At 39.3% G+C, this 23,871-nt stretch overlaps 1 protein-coding gene across 6 annotated transcripts in view; it reads left to right on the top strand.

The window, feature by feature from the left end:
- The window catches only part of ANKS1A (ankyrin repeat and sterile alpha motif domain containing 1A), a 260,678-nt gene extending 237,938 nt beyond the window's left edge, over positions 1-22,740 (top strand). For all 6 annotated transcript variants that reach the window (XM_073666518.1, XM_073666520.1, XM_073666519.1 and 3 more), the window contains 3 exons: positions 6,081-6,233; positions 10,052-10,143; positions 13,875-22,740. In XM_073666518.1, the coding sequence (XP_073522619.1) occupies positions 6,081-6,233; positions 10,052-10,126 (228 nt within the window). In that variant the 3' untranslated portion in view covers positions 10,127-10,143; positions 13,875-22,740. The remainder of the gene's footprint in view (positions 1-6,080; positions 6,234-10,051; positions 10,144-13,874) is intronic.
- The last annotated feature ends 1,131 nt before the right edge of the window (positions 22,741-23,871 follow it).

Raw genomic sequence — 23,871 nt, forward strand, 5'->3', positions numbered from 1 at the left:
GGAGGAGAGTCTCCTGTCCTCCACACCCGGGTACCATCCGCACATTAGAACGCGCCAATTACGCAAGTACAGATGCAGTCTTGCGGAATTGGCGCGTTCTAATGCAAGCGAAAACGCAGCGCTTACGCAAAATTAATGGACATGCTGTGGATTTTTGGGCGCAGCATAAACGCTGCGGAAAAATACGCAGCATGGGCATTGAAAGTGCGGAATTGCATTGGAGACCATGGGGGGCGGATTACCAAGCGTTTACGCTGCTGAAATTCCGCAGCGTAAACGCTTGAAAAACACATCGTGGGCACACAGCCTTACCGGTAATGATGTTTCTAGGAGTCCACATGACAGCACCCTTATTTCCCTCCCTATATTGCTACTGTATGTGACTTTAACATATGTCTAAGCAGTCTAGAATAAAATTTTGTTGTACCCAGCCAATGTGGTTCTTGGAAAAAAACTGAGGAGGTTGGGGGTGGGAGGGCTTTTAACCTCTTGTGCTTCGTGTCCCTACAGAGGATATGGGATTACTCCTCCTATGGTGCTGTCATGTGGACTCCTGGAAACCTCATTACCGGTAAGACTAATTCTGGGTTTTTTTGCCACAGCTCATGGCAAATGTGTATGAGAATGGTTTAGGAGGCACCGTGAAACGTCTTGCAGCTCGGGCTAGCCTCCAAAGGCCATATTCAGACCAAATCTTAACACCCATGCAACTTTTTGACTGGAGTGAGAAAAATATTCCTAACCTCCAGTACTATACAAACCAGGACTACGAAGAAGAGTAGAGTTTGTTAAAATATCAGTTAAAGGAAGCAGAACCCAGTAAAGGGACTCAGCAATACCACACTTTCATTCCATTGAGTGAAACAGCAATAAAAACAAGGATTTTTTTCATTCAGCAACGACCGTGAAGTCCATGATATGTTTGAAGATGGCACAAGATCGGCAATGGATGATATAACTGGTTATGTGACCAGTGAATAAGATCGTCACTGGTGGTTGGCTAATGTACTCTCCAAAGATTATGCTAATGAAGAAGTAGAAGTGACTTTTTTGCATCCTTCTCGTCCATCCACATCCTTTGTGTATCCAAGAAAACCAGACATTATAAAAGTAACCAAAATTCAGATTTTAACTCTGGTGGACCCAAACATCATAACAGGCCATACATACTCTTTGACACTCTGACTCAAAAGGAAATGGCCATTGGTTTTAAGGGATTGGGGACAAAATTAAATCTCGCCCAGTAGAAGGGACAAATTGATGATAAAAGCTCAGTTTAAAGACTTACTATTAATTGTGCAGACAAGTCATTTTGTATTATTTTAAAGCTTGATGATTTAACTACTATACTCTGTTTATAAACTTGAATAAGGACATGTCTATTGTCTTAAAAAATTGATACACATATGTTTAAATATTTAACCCCTTGCTGATGTGAAACGTACCCATACTTCCCTTTACCCTGGTACTTATTGACCAGGGACATACGGATTCGTCTCTGCAATTTTGCTCGCACAGAGGCTGTGCCCGCGTGATCGCCACCGAGTGTCCGCTGATTCTGACAGCTGACACCCAGCACCGCTCATGCCACTTTAACCCACAGTATTTAGCGAGCAGAGGGACAGAAGCCCCCCTGCTCTTGGATCGAAGACCCCGCGACATCATCATAGGGTCCTGATCGTTGCCAGGGTGACCTGATGTAGTCATGACGACATCCGGGTCACCAGGCACTAGTATGTTAGTTAGATCATGCGCAGTGCATGATCTAACTAACTTGAGTCTGCACCACTGACAGGTTATAAGGTATAGCAGTGATCTTGCACTGCTGTACCTTATAACTGTGATTAGACTACAGAAAGTGAAAGTCCCTTAATGGGACAAAGTGAAAAAAAGTTGTAAAAATGTTTTAAAAAAAAAAAAAATCACAATTTTATATATATATTTATATATGTGCGTGTAATTTATATACCCAGAAGTAAATATTATTATGAAAAAAAAATAAACAATGAAAGTACACATATTTGGTATCGCCATGTCCGGAAGGACCTGACCTATAAAACTATAAAAATTAAAAAACAAAGCAAAAAACAATGCTTTATGATCATACTGCCAAACAAAAAGTGGAATAAAACACTATTAAAAAGACGAATGTAAATAAAAATGGTACCGCTGAAAACGTCATCTTGTCCCGCAAACAAAGCCGCCATACAGCTCCATCAGCCAAAAAATAAAAAAGTTATAGCTCTCAGAATAAAGCGATACAAAAAAATTATTTTTTCTATAAAAGTTTTTTGTGTAAAAGAGCCAAAACATGAAAAAAGATATAAATGTAGTATTGCTGTAAACGTACTGACCCAAATAATAAAGCTGTCTTATCAATTTCATCACACGCGGAACGGCATAAAAAATACAATTCCTGAATTGTTGGTTTTTGTTTATTCTGCCTCCCAAAAATCGGAATAGAAAGCAATCAACAAATGTCACGTGCCCAAAAATGGTACCAATAAAAATATCAGCTTGTCCTGCAAAAACAAGCCCTTTCATGACTGTCGGCCTAAATAAGGAAAAATGCTAGCTCTCAAACTGTAGCGATGCAAAAACTAGTTTTTGCAACAAAAAAAAAATGTTTTTTGTGTGGCAGCAGCCAAACATAAAAACCCGATTTAAATCTGGTATCACTGTAATCGCACAGACCCGAAGGATAATTGTCTAATCACTTATACCGCACGAGGAACAGCATAAAAAATAAATAAATGCAATTGATCACCTACTGCTGATTTGTTCATTCTGCCTCCCAAAGATCGCAGTAAGGCTCGACTCACATTTATCCTGCGCTTAGCGCTTACATCGGGGGTTCCGTGTAGATCTCTGACATACGTGATTCAGACGGAACCTCGGCGGAAGATTCCCTATAATGCGGCAGATGGAGGCACTGTGGACGCCGCCTGGCCTGTGATCCCACGGTGTCCGTCTTTTTATTAGGCGTGCATAAAAGAACCGTTGGCCACAGTTTTGTGAACCTCTGGGGAAAAAAAAAGGACACAACTAAACAGAGGTCAGACAGAGTCCAGAGTAACTCATTATAGTGAATGGATCCCTCGGGGGTTTCATCTGAATTTCGTCACTAAGAGATTTAAATGGAAACCCCGATATCCATGCTGAGCGTAGAGCACAGGATAAACGGGAACATTTTACATAATATTTTGGATCACAATAAAAGCTTCGACTCAATCCACAAAAAAAGCAAGTCCCCACTGACGTCCATCATCTGTTAACGGAAATATAGGGGCTTCTACGTTACTAGTAGCACAAAGGCTCTGGAAAAGCAAAATGGCCCTTGCCCCCCAAAAGAAATTCAGCAAATTCTGTGCTCCCAAATACAAATGCCCACCTCCCTTTTGAGCCCCACAGTGTGCCTAAACTGTAGTTAGCATTCACATGCTTGGCATTACTGAAGTGTTAAGAGCCCACCTAATTGACGGGTGCATGTCTCCAGAAGCACGAGCTGGGCATAACGTACTGTTCACTACAACAGCAGTTTGCAATTTTCACTCAGCAGCATCCACTGCTGCTTGTTTCTGGAAGACCCGTGGAGTCAAAATCGTCACTACACCTGTAGATAAATTCCCAAAGGGGTATAATTTCCAAAATGGGGTCACTTGAGGGGGATTCTGTTCCTCTAGTACTTAGGAGCTCTGTATATGGAGTCTGCCTACTATATTAGGAGAATCTGTTTCCAGGAGGCAAATAGCGATCCGTCCCTCCTGAGTCACATATGGGGTATTTCTACATTCAACAAAAATTGTGGGACAAATTTTGGTGCCATTTTACCCATTTCCCAGTGTGAAAATGTAAAATCTGGGGCTAAAACAAAACGTTGGTGGTAAAAATATAATTATTCTTTCTTTACCGCCCAATGGTGTAAAATTCTGCAAGGCACATGTGGTGTCAACATGCTCACTGCATCCCTAGATGAATTCATTGAGATGTGTAGTTTCTAAAATGGGGTCTCTTATGAGGGATCTGCTGTACTGGCATCTTAGGGGCTCTGCCAATGTGACACAGCAGCGTCAAAGGAGCCCAGTAAAATATGAACTGCAATATGGCGTTTCTTCCCTTCTAAGCTTTTGCACTGTGCTTCAAAAGCAGTTTTTAACCACATATGGGGTATCTGCGTACTCAGGAGAAATTGCACTACTCAAGATTCCGAACAATGGGAAAAATCTATAAAAACAGTATATAAATCCAATACATGCGATATGCTGCATGAAACTTATTATAAACTGATCACAAGATGGTATTTTACCCAAGTTAGACTAAATAAAATCTTCCTAGCACAGTCACCCTTGTGCTGGAGGGAATGCGGGGAAAAAAGGAGACATCAAGCATATCTTTTGGGAATGTACCTCCATTAAAGCATCATGGAAAAAAGTGGAACAACTGATACAACTGATTACACACAAGAGTATAAGACTTTTGTCGCAATTAACAATTCTAGCAATAGAGATAAATGATATACCAAAAGAAAATATCTATATAGTCTCACGTATAATAATGGTAACAAATCATTTAATTGCATCCCATTGGAAAAGGAAAGATCTTCCAAAAATAGAGGACATCATAGAAAGAATAGCTACACATAATGTGTACAAATTTAATCATACCATAAGACGCAATAGATTTACTGAATATTCAAAAAATTGGGCCCCCTGGAATAAAGAATTCACAAAACAATTCACCAAGTCCCCTCTAATCACAAAAAGAAAAGAGGAAAAAAAAATCAGTATGAGAAATCATTGGGTGGCTGACAAGGATCGCTCCTTTGCATTACGAGAATTAACAATTGCAAAAGAAATATAGGCTTGGAATACAAGAGTTTATTTTATTAAATGTAGAATTTTTCGAAAATTATAAGTTATCGTGTATTATTGGTGCATATAAAGTGGGTATATATGTATTTTCTTTAGTTAATAGTAGGTAATAGAATGTTTTTACCTGTTTAAACAGATCAATATTTTTTTTTTGAGAAAATGGACTATACAGCAGTAACTCCTGTTTTTATTCTAGATTTGGATAACCATTTACCCTTCTAACCCCCCCCCCCCCTTAATAAAATTTGCTGTTTTCCTTCTCTCCCTTCCCCTGCCTATCTCTCCCATTATAATAAATAATATGTCTTAAGTATAGTAAAATATTAAGAGAAGATGTACTTAAAAGATAGAAGTGATAAGCCACATGCACAATTTGTTGTTGTTGTTTAAAAAACAATTTGTTTTGTTTTTTCTTTTCTTTTTTTTGGAAAAATAAATAGAAATCTATTGAAGAGAATTGTAAAAATTGGCCTGGTCATTAACGTTCAAATAGCCTTCCAGGGTTAAACGGGTTAATATTGCTTATTTTACTCTTTAAGGACCCAAATAAATAGTTTCTTAAAGGGGTTGTACCATGGACAAAGTACATTTTTATCACTAAATCTTGGAGTAAAAACAAGTTCCTCAACTGGATGTATGAAAAGTATCCCTGTTCTCCGATAATCTTATAAATGTGCCTCTGCTGTGTACTGTGTAATGGCCGTGTCTGACCGTGCAGAAACATGGTCTGATCATACCACATCTCCTGGGCAGGGGAGGAAGCAAAAGAGTATATAGACATTAGTTCATGTGCTCACAGCTGATTATTTCTTAGAGTTAAAACATTTCTCTGCCTGTTTTTAAATAATGTTTTACATCAAAGAAAGAATCCTCTCTGGTTCCGTGCTGTAATGTCTATATACTCCTTTGCTTCCCCCCTCCCCAGGAGCTGTGGTATGATCAGACCATGTTACTGCACGGTCACACACAGCCATTACACAGTACACAGCAGGGGCACATTTATAAGATTATCTCCGCACAGGAACAGTTTTATTTAAACACATCCAATTGTGGAGCTTAATATTATTCCAAGATCTATCAATTAAAATGAACTTTGTTTGCGGAAGAACCCATTTAAGGGTTGTAAAAGAAGTAATCCTTGATAAATTTAATGGTAAATAATAAAAAGTTTACTCGGTGACTGACAAAGTGATGTTTCCCTTTCTACAGAACCAGGCCTATGAAATAATTCTTACTCTAGGTCAGGCTTTTGAGGTTGCATATCAACTGGCAATACAGGCACAAAAATCTCATCATCCTGATGCCATCTCTCGACCCTCAAAACCCATTCCTAAGCCACGTGGCAGTATAAGGCGACAGCACGTGAGTAATCTATCATACCTTTTATGTTAAGAGACAAAGAGTTACAGCTTTAGATAACACTTCTGTATAGTGGAGAATATCAAGCTTGAGGCATAGTTCGATTGACATATTAAAGCAGAGGTGGGCAATTAATTTTTCCAAGGGGCACATAAAAGATTGTGACTGTTGTAGAGGGCCAAACCAATAAGCTGAAATTAATTATGCTCAGTATTAATATTTACATATTAATTATAATTATTATTTTATATTATTACTTAATATTGAGCAGAATTAAATATGCTGACATCCCCCCCTATATACAGCATGAGCCCCCACAAACGTCCCTTTATACAGAATGCGTCCCCAACACAGCCTCCTATATACAGTTTGAGCCCCCACATAGCCCTCTAAGTATAGTATGAGCCCTTACATAGCCCCCTGTATTTAGTGAACCTCCACATCGCCTCCTATATACAGTATGAACCCCTACATAGCCTCCTTATGTACAGTATGAGCTCCCACATAGCCTCCTATATACAGTATGAGACCTCACATTGCCCCCTATGTACAGTATGAGCCCTCACATTGCCCTCTGTATGCAGTGTGAGGCCCACATAGCCACTTTATATACAGTATACACATATGAAAGAAAGAAAATAAAAACATATTCGCCTCGCTCCTGTTCCCTTGGCGCTCTGCTCCTGTCTCCGATGCACTAACTCTCAGCAACAGCAGCATGATGAAGTGACGTCATCCTGTCAGCTATCTCACATTCTGATTGGTGGATGAAGGAGCCGACGTCCTCTCCTCCACCAATGTATTCACCGCTGTCTGTATCCTGAGAATGCAGATGACAAGCAGCAGAGGGCATGATGTGGCCCGTGGGCCACTGTTTTCAGCCCCTCGGCTCTTCTAGTATGGCTCGCGGGCCGCACTTTGCCCAGCTCTGTATTAAGCATTACTTGTAAAATATATGATTATAAGTGCTACAGAATGTGTGGCTAATTTGTATGCAATGTTTAGCTCACACAGTTAAACAATCTTTATCAGCATTTTTTTTTGCATACAAGGATATTTAAAATGGTAGCTTCTAGCAACCTCGTATTAAAAGCAGTGGATAAAATCCTCGATCCTCCCTGCTTTCTACGTCTACAGCAGCAAAGAACGTACAGAAAGGCTTTCAAATTACCACTCCACTATTCCATGTGATTGGGCAGTGGACAGGAGTGTCCTTGTCTGATCATCAACCTTGTTTAACCACTGTTTGTAGTACGGGCTCAAAGGGGTATTTGAAAAAACGAAATCTTCAAGATCCTATCCCGATATGTAGTAGGTGTAATAATATGAGGAAATACCTCCAATTAGAAATGTAGTGTAGTTCCTCTGATAACCTAAGTCGCTTACCCCATGTGCAGGGCATTGCAGTAGCTTAAGTATCCATGGTTATGACCACTAACCACTATCTAATCGCTATATGAGTGGTCATAACCAAGGATACCTAAGCTGTTGGCAGGTGTTAATGCACCTTTAGTTGAACAGCATATACTTTTGGACTACAAGGTGATAATTGTTGATGTATAGTGATCATAGTTACTGAAGATTTGAGAAAGGGTTTATCATTAAACAAAACAAGCTTCCTACATAAGTGTGAGGTATTGTTCTGTCATTAATTCACATTTAAGTTGGATAGCCTTTTCCTACCAAAATGCATGCAAATCTTCTGCTACCTTGATCGTCTTAACATTCTCCCATGGGTAAACTTTAAAACTTTTTTACCTTACTGATCCAGAGGTTGAAAAAATCTTCAGAAAGCATGTGCCAATTTGCCCAAAAAGAGAAAAGATTGTAATACCAAAAATCTAATTTGATCACCACTAGGGGGATAAACATTCCTTGTATGCATTCACATATAATCTATGGTTCTCAGTGTGAACAGCTCCTGACGTAGGGTGTTCCACAGATTAGCACATCTTGTGGTAAATAAGGATAGTCTCTAATGGAGATAGAATCTTTTTGGGGGGTTTTTTGTCTTTTATGGGGGTTTTTACATGGAACTGCATTCCAACATTACTTTGTATGTGCTGTTTTTGCACTAGTGCAAGTTGCTTATGTCCTTTCTAAGCCTCTCCTCTAAAGACTTAGTAATTATTTTCATTTTTCCCATAACCAAGATGCTGCACACCCCTTATTAGCTCTGTGGCTTTTCTTTGTACCTTTTCTAAATGAACTGGTGCCCAAAACTGTACTGCATATTCCAGATGAGACCACACTAATGCTATGTAAAGTGGTAGTGTTACGTCCCTGTCCTGCTAGTCCATGCTGCTTTTACTACATGACCATATCCTGCTATCTTTCTCTACAATTGACTCTTAGTCTTACTTCTATTTTATACATTAATTTATAACAAGCTTGTTTATCAGGTGTAATTATTTTTAAACTGGTTTACAATGACAGTCCATGTGCACAAAATGATGGATCGTTCTGTGTGCATAGGAAGTATGTTCGGCCTTTAACAGGCTATTAAAAGGGTTGTCTGGTCTAAAATGAAAAGTCTGCAGTCACTCAGTATGACTGCAGACTTCTAAATCTCCCCAGCGCACATATCGTGCACTGCGAGGATTCGCCGGTGTCTGAGCCGGAAGTGATGTATGCAATATGCTTATTCCTGGGCTGAAGTCGTCTAGTAGGCGTGGCCTCGCTCCATATAAGAGTATTGAACAAAGCTGTGCCCACTAGACTTCTGTGCTCACTGGACAGCCATGCCCACGCTCCATATTGTTGTATTGAGCGAGGTCGTGCCCAGTAGACAGGCTCTGGCCTGGAGTATGCATATCTCATACATTACTGCCGTTCCCGGCTTAGAAACCGGCGAATCCTCACACCACACAGTGTCTATGCTGGGGGATTCAAAAGTCTTCAGTCACACAGAGTGCCTGCAGACTTTTTATTTTAGACCGGACAACCCTGTTGAACTTCTATGTAGCCGATCGGCGGTTGTGTAACAGCCGCTTCCAGCCATTGTAAATGCACTCCAACGTATTATGTCCACAGATTATTAGTACCCATTCCACATCCTTATCTGCCAAGTAGATGCTGAAACACTCAGTTTGTCCAAAGTCAGTTTGTAACTTATGGACATGTTCCATGTACTGGACAATACGACATAGCTTGGTGCGCTCTCCAAAAAATGAAGACAACACTGTTAGGCTATGTGGCCACGATGCAGAAATGAAGCAGAACATTTCTGCAGCATTTCTGCATCTCCCTGGCAGAAAAAACCCATGCGGATTGTACATGCGGATTGCACATGCAGATTGCACATGCGGATTGCACATAATCGGTAATAAATAATTTGCATAATAACACTCAACATCAACCACTTTTAATATAGATTAGCAGTCATTGACTACCATTCTCTAGATATGGTCCTTAAGCCAGTTTTCAGACTAACTATAAATTTTACTTTCTAAACCGAAAGACTTTTTTTTTTAATCATTAGCAGTATAAGAAACTGTGTTGAACTCCTTTGCATAGTCCAAAAATATTATAACCACTCACTTTATACAAATAAATCTATGCCATCTGACCATTTTTGTTCCCATTTAACAAAGATATTTTCCTTTGCCTTTCTCTGGATCAAATATGTTGTATTTCATTTGCTTTTGCAGCATTTGTAAGGCTGACGGGTTGTCTTTTATCAATGCAATAAGAATAGAAAGTAATAAAATAAAAGCCATATTTAAATGTAACATGTTTGCAAAACTTTTTGATGTGTAAGTAGATAAAAAAATGCTATTGACAAAGCATATTGCGTAACATATATATGTTTCCCACATCAGATAGAGTCTTCAGAATGTCAACAGTCTGTCATCTCTCATGGAACTGTACCTTGGACAGTGGATCCCAAACCGTAGTACTGTGCTGAAATAATGTGAGTATTTTAATGATTATTGTTATATATGTTGGTGATGAAAAAGGCTTGCGCTGTATTTCTCATGAGGAAGCAATTTCTTTTAAAGGGAATTTGTCAATGATACGTGTAGCCCAAGCTACGGGCACCATGAATCAAACACTGGATGTGCTAATTTTGCCAAGTATTTTTTTGTTCTGAAGCGATGCTTTGTTCTGAAACCATACTTTGAAAGGCCCTGAGTCACCAAAGATTTTATAACCGAAAACTAGCATAAAAAGCGTTGAAAAGACATTTGGCATTTTCATGCCATTTTTGCCCAGCTCTGACAAAGTTGGTGGGGCGGAGGGCATTAAGAAGCGTAGCGAGCCCCGCTCATCAAATTCATGATGAGCAGTTGTGTACCTTGCGCCACAAATCTTTTGTTGCAAGGTGCATGGAGGTGCATGCCACTTTGTGCCTCATCAAATTCATTTAGAGGTGTGTGCCTCTTAATGACCAATATGACGAAACTGTTCCACGGTAAGCAAAGGAATGACTAATAATTATTTACAAAATTGCCTAAGGCAAAATAATCCCTTGATTATAAACTATGTTAAAATATAACTTTTATTTTTGTACTTATTAAAGAACTACTAAACTAAATACTAAAAGCACAAGATGTGATTGACATAACTTATGTTTGAATTATTAACTGTGGGATTAATCCCTATCTGAATGGATCCCTATAGGGGAGTATTATTGCTATATAGTGCAGCTGCCTTCCTACACTATATTATTAAACAGATTTTGAGGTATGCCAACGCTCATGCTAACTTAAAAGATTCTAATGGGAGAGCAAAAAAAAAAAAAACAGCACAAAGTCCTTATAATCAGTCTGGAATCAGTTGCTTGCAACGGTCAGCTGAGGCACCTCACGCTAAGGAGACTGGGTGCTACTCTGGAAACAAACAGGTAGGTTCACCAAAATCCAAGCGAAGAAAAACAGAGCACTCACCGGTCCTAAAATCATCTTTTATTCCATACTCTTAAAAGTCCAGTGCAGGAGAGTATGTGATACACATAACGAGACGACGGCCGTTTCACGCAGCCTGCGCTTCTATGGGTCCACATACTCCCCTGCACTGGACTTTTAAGAGTATGGAATAAGGCTATGTGCCCACGATGCATCTCCCTGGCAGAAAAAAACGCATGCGGATTGTATGTGCGTTTTCCTGCCAGGGACATACGGATGTGAAGCGTTCTTCACATGCATTTCCGCATGCGGGTTGACAAGCGCTTTCTAAGCGATTTTAGCATCACTTGGAAAGTGCCTGACAACTTGGTCACACTATATAAACCCATGCAACCGGCATGGCTTTATATACTGTGACCGAAAGAATGGTGAAAAATAAAAAAATAAATATATACTTATATATACAATGGCCCCCGCAGTCTTGCTTCACCGTCCCGGCTGCCGGCAGCGGTAGACTGAAGGACCTGCCGACGTCAACGTCGTGTGACCCGTCACATGACTATGATGTCAGCACAGGTCCTTCATTCCATCGCGAACTGCCGGCAAGCAAGGAGGAGCGCAGCGCAGGCCGCTAGAAGGTAAGTATATATTTATTTTTTATTTTATTCTTTTTTTTACAGGTTCTATGGTACCTGGGTCCAGAGGAGAGTCTCCTGTCCTCCACACCCGGGTACCATCCGCACATTAGAACGCATGGAATGCGCATCTACATATACAGTGATGTGTAATCCATGCGATCTAATGCAAGTCAATGGCGGCAAAAACGCAGCACTTCCGCAAAATAATTGGTAGTGCTGCGGATTTTTCCGCAATGATAATCCGCAGCGGAAATTTCCGCAGCATGTGCACAGCACATGCGGATTATCATTGGGGGACATGACAGGCCTTCTACCATGCTTTTTTTAAGCGTTTCTGCAGCATTTTTGCCGCTGTGGAATCGCTTAAAAAACGCATCGTGGGCACACAGCCTTAAGGATGATTTTAGGACTGGTGAGTGCTCTCTTTTTCTTTACTTGGATTTTGGTGAACCTAACTTAACATTGTCAGCTATCTGCCACCCAACATGTTTCACCACACTGGCGTCATCAGGGGTATGAGGTTAATAATTATCAGATACAAAGAGATACAACCTTTTAAGGGTTGGATGACCTCATTAAGAATACCAGCCATACATAATGATCCTTACAATAGTCTAGATATCCAATAAGAAGTGGTGTGAGTCATTGCGTGTCTATATCTTTGTCCGATAGAGTTGTTTTGTATATTGACATTGATGGGTCAGCTAGTCCGTTAGATTGCTTCCCCTGATGTGTATAAATAGTGCCTTGTCCAATGTTTGTTGTGTCAACTTTTGACCATGCTCTAAGTTAAAGGGGTTTTCCCACGAACAAAAGTTGATTTTACTCAAAAGATCTTGGAATAATAATAACTTCCACAATTGGATAGGTTTAAAAAAAAATGTTCCTGTGCTGAAACAATCTTATAAATGTGCCCCTATTATGTATTGTGTAATGGCTGTGTCTTACAATGCAGGAACATGGTCTGATCATACCACATCTCCTGGGCAGAGGAGGAAGGAAATGAGAGTATACAGATAGCATAACATGAGATCACAGCTGATTCTTTCTTTGAAGTAAAAAATTGCTTAAAAACAGGCAGGGAAATATTTTGCCTCACAAAGAGAATCATTTGCTATCCCCTGCTGTAATGTATGTATCCTTTCTTTTGCGTTCTCCCCTGCCCAGGAGCTGTGGTATGATCAGACCATGTTCCTGCATTGTAAGACACAGCCATTACACAATACATAATAGGGGCACATTTATAAGATTGTTTCAGCACAGGAACATTTTTTTTTAAACCTATCCAATTGTGGAAGTTATTATTATTCCAAGATCTTTTGATTAAAATCAACTTTTGTTCGTGGGAAAACCCCTTTAAGTGGAGGGAGGACCTACCTGAGCTGGCAAACAGTGTTTGGGAGGAAGTGATGGACTCACTTTGGTCATCAGTTGTAAGTGCGAGGGGCACTTAGGTTCGTACATCGGGTATATTACACCCCGGAGACAGGATGTGTAGAATCAGTGTGCCTGAGGCAGGTGTATGTCTTTATGTTGTGCAGCCCCTGGGATTTTCTTACACCTAGTTTGGTTCTGTTCCAAATTTAGCCCATTCTGGTGAGCTGTTTTTTTTTTTATACATACCAATTTTGACTTTCCTAGAATCCTCTCCCCACAAATACATTTATTAGGCATCTTAGAGGAGGTAATTCAACATTCTTATTTTTTGTATACTGCTTTCTTGAGCCTGAAAGTTAGCTAATACATCACCTATAGCTATATCCGTCCCAGAGAGTTTGAATGGTCATAAGTCTGGGTCCCTGACTGCCGCCCTATTCAAACCCCAGACTTGATTCTCGTGATCGGCATCAGACGTTTATCAGCTTTCTTGAACATAAGTGATTTAGGTCTATTGTGAGACAACCCCTTTAAGGCTAAAATTAGATCACCTCTATTCTCACCTAAATCATGATGTTAAAGGGTTATCTTGTGGATAAAAGGATAACTTGTAATTTAGCTATAATCTTTTAATAAATGTTGTTTTAGGCATCAAAGAACATGTTTATTAAAAACATGCTTATATTATAAGCAAAGTCTCATCTAGACTATGTTCTGTAAAAAAAATAATGTATCATTGTGATGTGTGCTAGCTTTATATTCTTTTTCTCATCTTCTTGCAGTTCTGGTCAGCACACTGCAATTAAAGGACAGACCTTTGCAGTTCTTCAGTTTTTCTCTGGTAACAGAACTTCTGAGAAAAGCCGAAAAATGTGGAGCCCCAACCGACCAAGGAAATGGAGATTTACCATTATCATGATTCAGAACTAACAAATGGGTTCAAAAGTGATAATTCTCTTTCCCTGTATTGAAGAAAAACATAGAGGAATATGGAAAAAATGTTATGTGAAGTTGTTCCTCCGATACGACTAAAGTCGCATTCTCTGCAGTTCTAAGACTGCTCTCTGTCCCATATCTATTTCTTTTACCAGGTGGTGTCTGTGCAACCACTCTTGATCACAATGTAGCACTTTTTTAGGGTGAGGGTACGAGTTCAGGACATGACCGTTGAAGGCAATGTGAGGTATATATTGTGTGTTTGTCTCTTCCTTAATTAAGTAAAATAGCCTAATAAACAATTGTCTATCTTTTAACTCTTTTTTTTTTTTTTTTTTTTTTTTTTTTTTTAAACTCTTGATCAAGTACATTTTCACAATGGAAATGTATTGTAGTACACAAATTGCATTATATGTTAAAGGGGTGGTCCCGTACCTAAAATGTCTTTTCTAAATATCTATCTTTACAGCCTAACCACTTTTTTAATTTGCTTTATTATGAAATATCCCAAACTGTTCCCTAGATAGCTAATCCATAAATGTGTTTTTTCTAGTTTACCTCACTTCTTGTGACGTTTCATTTGAGAAAAGTCTCAAAAAGGACATCACTCGCTTCCCTGCAGCATCCATCTCCCCTCCTTGAACAGGATGTCATCAGGGGGCAGTGCTGCAGTTACTTCAGCTTTTTGTATTGCCACCCTCTGAAGATGTCCTTGATTCTTTAAATAAAAGCTGTGGGTGAGTTGAGTGCAGTGCCCGCACCCTGCTTCTGTCCCCGCCTCCGCATCTTCTAACTGAAACAAGCTGCTGACAGGGGACGGAGATAGAGGCAGTGAATGACAGCAGCGCTGGCCTACAGCTTCTAGCACCTCTCTCAGATGAATTGTCTTTACTGGGCGGCACTTGTATAACTGCTTCTATCACCGCTCTCTGATTTGTTTGAGGGTGATGCTAGAAGCTGTGGGACAGCACTGATATCACTTTCGCTGCCTCTTTCTCCCCCCCTTGGACTATGTCTTGTTTCAGTTAGAAGATGCAGCGGCGGAGATGGAGGCAGAGTGCGGGCACTGCACTCAGCTCTCTTACAGCTTCTAAGACCATGGATCCATGACATCTTCAGGGGACAGCGATGCAAGAAAGTGTAGTAAATAATTGCAGCGCTGCCCCCTGATGATGCCCTGTTCCTGGAGGGGCAATAGACCAGGAAGTAAATGCAGCCCCAGCCTCCTGTGACATCACGTTTGAGACTGTTCCCAAACGAAACGTCACAGGAAGTGAAGTAAGAAACACCTTTCTGGATTAGCAACATAGGGTATTTTATAATGATGGTGAGGGTGCAAAGATAGATATTTAGAATGGACATTTTAGATGCTGGACCAATGCATTTTGTCAGTGTTTAAAATTGTTTCTTACGCAAATATTTTAATAATCAGTAGGCAGGCTTTGAATTAGGTAAGACATGTTGAGGCTGATCTTGAGGTTGATACCATGAAGAATTGCTCATTGCCTTAAGTCCTTTAAACATATGCATGGTACTTGTTATTTACTCAGTTAAATGTAAGGAGTTCGGCATACTACTGCATTAGGTATTGTTAGGTGTTTGTTTTTATCATATTAGGTTACTCATTAAGTGTATGCTAAATTGCCAAACACTATTTGTAACAGTGCCCTGTGAATGGTTGGGTTACCAGTTGTTATGCCATCCTATTTTTTTTTTTTTTTTTTTTTTTAAAGAGCATTTTTTTATATATTTTTCTGGGAAGAGCTATTGGGAGCAAAGAAAATATCAGACAGTACATTCACCTATTGTTATTACTTTGTGTGTGAGCATTTATGTTTGGAAAAGGGAGCGGTTTTCCACTTCAGCTGTGCTTAAAAAATATCTGCATATATATATATGAGTGTTTGTGTATATATATATATGTATATTTATATATATATATATATGTATATTTTTATATATATATATATATATATATATATATATATATATATATATTATAATATAATATAATCTCCGCTCTTCCAACCTGTTGACTTGATTGCTCCCAAACAGAGTTTAACTCTGGAAGACTTTTGTGGTTTTTGCCCACTATAAAGATAGTCAGTTTATCTGGCACGGTTTTTGTGCCACCTACATTACCACACTAACATTTTTAGTCAGTACTAGTTTAAAGCTGCTATATATAATCCTGTATTTATCTTTGTAGTGTATGATTGGTATTTTTGAGTTGAATCTGATATATTGATATGCATTTTATGAGCGGTACAATCGACTGTTTCCTAATAATGTGGATTCTAGCCTTTTGCGCTATTAAATTAGTTACTGGCTCTTCTAAAGAAATAAGAGGTGGTGTTTCTTAATAGGACACACTATTGTATCTTCAGACAAGCTGGGCCTCATTAAATGATACAGAATTTTTCTGCATGTTAATATTGGACATGCTGAATATCAGTTTACTGTACAAAGGGGAGCACTGCTGTATAATGAGGCTGGATTCTTACATTGATTATATGCTGCGCTGTATGATAATCTTTACACTAAAACAATGAACTGTACAACTCTTACAGTACTGGGAAGTGCTCCTACATAGATCATGTCACCCTACATATTGTCGAGTTTCACTGTCAAAAAGATTTTTATCCATTTACCTACCAAAGGAAATAAATAGGAGACTAGTAAATTTTTGTTGCCGACTGTGATTGGCACAAACATGTTTTATAGTTCAAAGTAAAAAATATCTTAAAGCAGAAATGTTCAGCGACACCACTATTCTATCTCTCACATTTCTGAACATTGTAGGCTTTTCTCTGGTTTAAGTGGTATGCTTTCCAACATGTTATGGTAAATGTTTGCGTGAATAGAGGCAATATAAAAAGTTTACATTTTATTGTATCACTTAGCTCTAATATGTAGGAAGATGCCAATCAAATATTTGTTTCTGGGTTGCTTTATCAATAAGAACTTCATGTGAATTCAACATTTTTACTAAATGTATGTGCTTGCTGTAAAGTGGAACAGTAACATTTTCACTAGCAGTGCAATATGTCTAAACTTTAGAATATATGTTTCATTGTGGGTTTGGACTTTCACCTCCATTTGTTATACATTCTAAATTGGATTTGATTAAACTAATTTTCTGTATTTGTATTTGAAACAAATCTTCCCTTTTCTGTCTGAAAGGTTGGCAAGATGCTGTATATCTATGCACTATGAAATTGTGCAAGCATTGACTTCAGGCTGTTTGGAAGTTAAATGCTGAGCACTCACTGCCTTTACTACTGCTTGTGTTAAGAATTCTTCAGAAATAGTTCCATTCCACACCTAAAACAATGTTTATATAAATTGACACTGATTAAAGGGGTTGTCGAGTCCAAACCGATAAGTCTGCAGTCACTCTGTGTGACTGCAGACTTATGAATCCCCCCAGCACGCGCACTTGCCAGTTTCAGACCAGAGACCAAATGGTATGTATGAGTTATACATACCCTCTGACAGTGGGCGTGGCCTCTCTCCATACATTTGTATAAAGCGAGTCCACGCCCACTGAGCGCCTGTGTCACTAGAAGGGGACTCAATACAAGTGTATGGAGCGGGATCACGCCCACTGAGCGCCTGTGTCACTAGAAGGGGACTCAATACAAGTGTATGGAGCGGGATCACGCCCACTGAGCGCCTGTGTCACTAGAAGGGGACTCAATACAAGTGTATGGAGCGGGATCACGCCCACTGAGCGCCTGTGTCACTAGAAGGGGACTCAATACAAGTGTATGGAGCGGGATCACGCCCACTGAGCGCCTGTGTCACTAGAAGGGGACTCAATACAAGTGTATGGAGCGGGATCACGCCCACTGAGCGCCTGTGTCACTAGAAGGGGACTCAATACAAGTGTATGGAGCGGGATCACGCCCACTGAGCGCCTGTGTCACTAGAAGGGGACTCAATACAAGTGTATGGAGCGGGATCACGCCCACTGAGCGCCTGTGTCATTAGAAGGGGACTCAATACAAGTGTATGGAGCGGGATCACGCCCACTGAGCGCCTGTGTCATTAGAAGGGGACTCAATACAAGTGTATGGAGCGGGATCACGCCCACTGAGCGCCTGTGTCACTAGAAGGGGACTCAATACAAGTGTATGGAGCGGGATCACGCCCACTGAGCGCCTGTGTCACTAGAAGGGGACTCCATACAAGTGTATGGAGCGGGATCACGCCCACTGAGCGCCTGTGTCACTAGAAGGGGACTCCATACAAGTGTATGGAGCGAGGTCACACCCATTGGCCCAGTGGTGTGTGTAACTCATACATACCCTCTGTTCCTGGGTCTGAAGCCGGTGAATCCTCATAACACACAGTGCGTATGCTGAGAGGGATTCATAATTCTGCAGTCACACAGTGACTGCAAACTTATCGGTTTGGACTAGACAACCCCTTTAAGAAGGTATTTAAAATATAGGCAACTTCAAGCAATACGAAGTATTGGCCCTGATATGTACAACTAATAAAGTCCAAAAAGGGTCAGATGGGTGCTAAAGACCCTTAAGTGCTAAGTTCCATTAAATATGAAAGAAGCATGAAAAACGCCATGTTGTCTTAATTTTTTATTGTACAACGTACCTTAACATGAACTACATTATACTTTATGGATTTTGAAACAGTCATTAGAGGTTTTGAGTATGTATAAAATTCAGTTCCTTTTAATCTAGCACCCAGTAGTCTGGTACTCATTCCAGGCACAAAAGGCCCAATTCCATCTTTTGTGATTTTGTGAAATGATTTTTCCTTTTGAGGTTGTGGTTTTCATTGATGTCTTTTGCTCCAAATTCTTCAAAATGGCACATGTAGTTCATGAATTTTGTGCAAAATAAAAAATGCTTTTAAATGTTGTCTTTAGCTTTTTTTGTGACTTTTTAACACAAAAATAGATATATTTTGCTAAAACAGCACAAAATTTGCGCAAAAACTCCAGGTGCAACTATAATTACTCTGGTGGGGGTGACTGGAGTACATATCTGCAAAAAAAATTTAGCTTTTGATAAATCTGATGAAATAAAATATTTAAAAATGTTACAAATTAAAATAATTTGGTTAAAATGAAAAACAAACGAAAACCACCAACCTAGACAAATAAAGGCAATAATGAATTGGGCACATACATTTTTGAAAGTCAGTAACAAGTATTTTTTTTCTTTTCAAATCATTGAGGTTAATTTGTGACAGATTAAAAAAAATGAAATAAATTAATTTGTCATAAGGTTGGTCAAGCAAAAAGTGTGATGCAGAAAAAATCCTCAACTATGAACCTGACGACCATGGCTTTCTAATATTTGGAAAATATTGTACCTCCACTATAGTTAGTTTTTCATTGAGAAAAATAAAACGGACTCTATTGTTTGTCACTAGATTCAGTTATAGCTGTCGATTTCTGATGAGCTGAAGCCACATGAATAGAACCATAAGCTTTAATCACACTTTGTTTGAAGCCCTGTCTCCTGAACACCCATCCCCCACCAAATGTGGCACTGGATCCTGAAACAAACAATAAGGGAATCAAAGTGTCATTGTAATGACACCCATTTCCATCACATTTGACACACGTATGACACTTTTTTGCAATTTGCACTGGCATTTTGGCAAGTCCTCATCAAAAAACGGACTTTAGAAATACATTTTACCCAATGGCCAAGTGAGTATTTTTCCTTTTTATTTGGATCTATTACCACTTATGATTAAAAATAACAAGAAGTTACAAAAGTATTCAACAAGCTTCACAAACTGGATTTTTTTGTTATTTCTAGCAGTATTGAGGCATGTTGAAGTAGTTGTTAAAAGATGCTCATGATAGTTGCTACAAGACCTCATTCTGCAGCTCCTGGCCGAGTTGATTGACAGCAGTTGCTTTTGTAATGATTACAGGAGACTGGTTTTACCTATTTTTCTATTTAAGAGCATATCACTCATCAACATTGAAATTGCAACATCAAGAAAGAAATGTCCTGCAATTATTAAAATCACAGGATCAATAGACATGTTAATATGCAAATGAAAAAAAAATGTAATTATGATTTTCAAAGCCCCTCAATGTTAGTCAGTATAAAGTATGAGCACAATGTGCTGAAGTACACACAATTACGCGCCTTGGCATGCTGTCAATAAGGTTATTAGTAGTTGTCTGAGGAATGTTCTACCATACTGAATGCTATTGGGCACGCAATTATCAAGATCTGCTGCTGACAGCTCCCTTTGCAATTGCCAAAAAATGATATCCCAAATGTGCTTGATAGTAGACCAGTCCGGTGACGCTGCATGTCATGGTAGCACATTAGGCCATGCAGGCTGTTCACAGTATCACGAGCAACATGCGGCCTAGTGTTGTGTTTTATAAACAACGCTGAAACACTATGGAGAAATGGCATTCTACATCCGAATGTAGCTGAGAGGTGTTAGTGTGTTTGGAACGAAGACTACAGGGGTTTGGCTACAGTACAATAAGCCACCCCACACCATAATCCTGTGAGTAGGACCAGTGTGTGATGTTCCCTTGTGAAGGCCTCTTCATGCCTTTGCCCACATGTTCTCATAAAAGAATGGCATGTAGTGATCCATTATGTACTACAAGTAAACTTAGACATCACAAACGAAGCCTATGATGTCAAATAGTGTCTGCACAAGCCATCTCAAGATGTTTGTATGACATTGGGCTATGAGCCACACGACCATCATATCAGGACCTCACGTCACCGATCTCAAAAGTCCTGCTGCAGAACAAAATGGAAATGGAGACTGGAATAAAGGTCTATCCTTTTCAGCGGTGAGTGACGTTTTTTTCTTGGATGCAATGATAGCCAGAGATTGGTCTGGAAAACCAAGTAGTCAATACCATGAAGAGGCCTTCATGACAGAATGTGAAAGTGACCCAGGAGCTGGTTTCTCTCAACACGACATTGCTATGCCTACTGTGAGCAGCCTGCATGAGCTAAACTGTGCTACCATGTTCTGCAGTCTCATTAAGCATATCTGGCACATCATTAGTTGACAATTACAACTAGAGCTAGCAGCAGTGGATCTTGATGATTTTCTTGCCCAAGTACATGTAGAGTGGCAGAACATTCCTTACACAACCAATAATGACTTCATTGATTGCATGCCAAGGTGTGTAAGTGCTTGTTTTTCTGCGAGTGGCTTGATACTTGATAAGTCAAGATGTTCTGAAAATTTTGTGTCCATTATATCATCATTCGCATGTCATTAACATGTCTATCGATCCTGTGATTTCTATAATTCCACGACTTTTCCTTCTTGGTGTTGCAATTTATACTTCAATGTTATACTTTGGTTAAAAAGTAAAAGTAATTTCTTCTGCAGATTTAAATGGGTTTTTGAAATGAAGAATTTTTTTAAAGGGGCTTAGATGGATTGAAAATAAAGAAAATACTACTCACTATTGTTGATTACAAACAGGTTCTATTCTGACACATCATAGACCCCACTGGTTTCTTTTCATTGGTCATGTTTCAACACACCAGAAATGCCTCAGCAAGTGATTAGCCAACAGACATTTTAGGTCATTTGTAATCTAAAGACTAGCTCACTCTGAGTATGGCTGTTGCAATCCTCGGCATGGAAGAAACCTGCCCGATGTGGAACACATAGATTAAATTAAGGATTCTTCCAGCAACATTCCAGATTTAAAAAAATAACTTTATTCCTACAGAATTAAAAGATAGACATCCTCAAGTACATCCAAATATTGCATATTAATTTACAAATAAAATAATATGCACCATTTGGATGTACTCAAGGATAACTTTTAATTCTGTTGTAATATAGCTTACTATTTTCTATCTGAAATGGCTGAAGAATTTCTTACTTTGATCAATTTTAGGCCATGTCCAGTCTATCAAGACAGGACTATGAAGAACATTCCTACGACCAGTTAAGGTCCAGAATTCAACCAGGTTGGGATTGGCTATTGTGAGTATCATCTCTCATTATTTTGAACCAGTCTGACCCATTTTAAAAGGAATGAATGTTCATTGGCTCGACAAACCCTTTAAGGTAGAAGCCATTGAATGCATTTGTGTTGGGTGATCTATTAAAAGGGCATACAATGTTTTTAAACGTTTGTTGTTGTTTTTTTTCGTAGTAGATTTCAATTTATGTTTTAACTGATTGTAAAAGTGGAAATTTTTGGTACATCTGCAAAAAAAATGTAAACTAGGAAGAAGTAAAATATTATTGGTCTTGACAAACCATTACAAGTGAATGTGGATTAACATTTTTCTTCTGCTACTTTTTCCTCGTCCTCACAATGACATTTACAATAGAGATGGCATACTGTACATACTGTACTTTTATGAATAAATGTTAAAAACTGTATAAATCGGTGCATACACTTAATGTTATTGTCCATGTTTAATTTAGATTATTGATCAAATAATGCATATAGGGTCAAGGATAGGCAAGATGATTCATACTGTTAGTGACATTTATATTTTCACGTATGAGAGCCACAGGAAAACAAGGTGGAACCACTATATACTGGATTGATTAATTGTGATTAATGAACTATATTTTCCTATACAAACATGTTAACAGTACATATTTCCAACCGGATAACTTGTATTTCTAAACCCTGCTCAGATTGGAGTCTTTCGTATGCTCCAACATCTTTGGTTTGTTAAAATATACTTGTGTGTATGGCAAGATCTTCCAACCCTACATCTACAGAAAGTTGTTTCCTAGTCTGAAATCTCAAAACACAGATTAGGTGAAAGGTCCTTTTTGCAGACCCATAGGTTCTCATCTTGCCAATATGTATGGGAAATCATCAACTGTTTATTTGTTTATAAAGGGTACTTCTCTGTTGAATGACTGTTATTGTAAGAGAACATTTCCATGGGGCAGAACTGTTCTGCAGCTTGCTCGTCTGATTATACTAGAGTGACATCTCATCTGGAATGATACCAATATTTAACCTTTGTACTAAGATACTTGAATGGTTTGTGTGACGAAGGTTGATCAATTTCCTTCTTTGTCTTTGTATTGAACAAAATATTGGTGGCCTCAAGCAGCCTCCAGCATGAGCATCCTGCTGTGTGAGGAGCCACTGTAAATAATGCCAGCCTTTCTCAAAAGGCCTTTTGGTATTTTCTTATGTGTACAACCTTAGATCAATTAATAAATGAAAAATGTTTTAGGACCAAAATGAATTGGACTTTTTTTTCTTCAAAAATGTTATAATGATTTAGTGAGATGACATGCAAGAGTATAAAAGATTCTAATGGTGGTGTGTTATCAGGCAGGTATTCACAAATTATATGCAACTAGATGGTGGCCCAATTCTAACGCATCGGGTATTCTAGGATATGTCTCCCGACCCTCCTTTATAATGCCCCATGCAGGAAGTCACATCCCCCATATATAATACCCCATGCATATAATACCCCATGCAGGATGTCACATCCCCCGTATATGATACCCCATGCAGGATGTCACATCCCCCCTATATAATGCCCCATGCAGGAAGTCACATCCCCCCTATATAATGCCCCATGCAGGAAGTCACATCCCACTATAGTGCCCCATGCAGGATGTCACATCCCCCCTATATAATACCCCATGCACATAATACCCCATGCAGGATGTCACCTCTCCCCCATATAATGCCCCATGCAGGATGTCACCTCTCCCCCCATATAATGCCCCATGCAGGCTGTCACATCCCCCCTATATAATACCCCATGCAGGATGTCCCATCCCCCCATAGTGCCCCATGCAGGTCCCCTATGGCCACATAAACAAAAAAAAAATCCAATACTCACCTCACTGCTTCTCTGGACT

The sequence above is a fragment of the Phyllobates terribilis genome, unplaced genomic scaffold, assembly GCF_046119375.1.
Source record: "Phyllobates terribilis strain yellow unplaced genomic scaffold, ASM4611937v1 Scaffold_2__4_contigs__length_985480577, whole genome shotgun sequence".
Lineage (NCBI taxonomy): Eukaryota > Metazoa > Chordata > Amphibia > Anura > Dendrobatidae > Phyllobates > Phyllobates terribilis.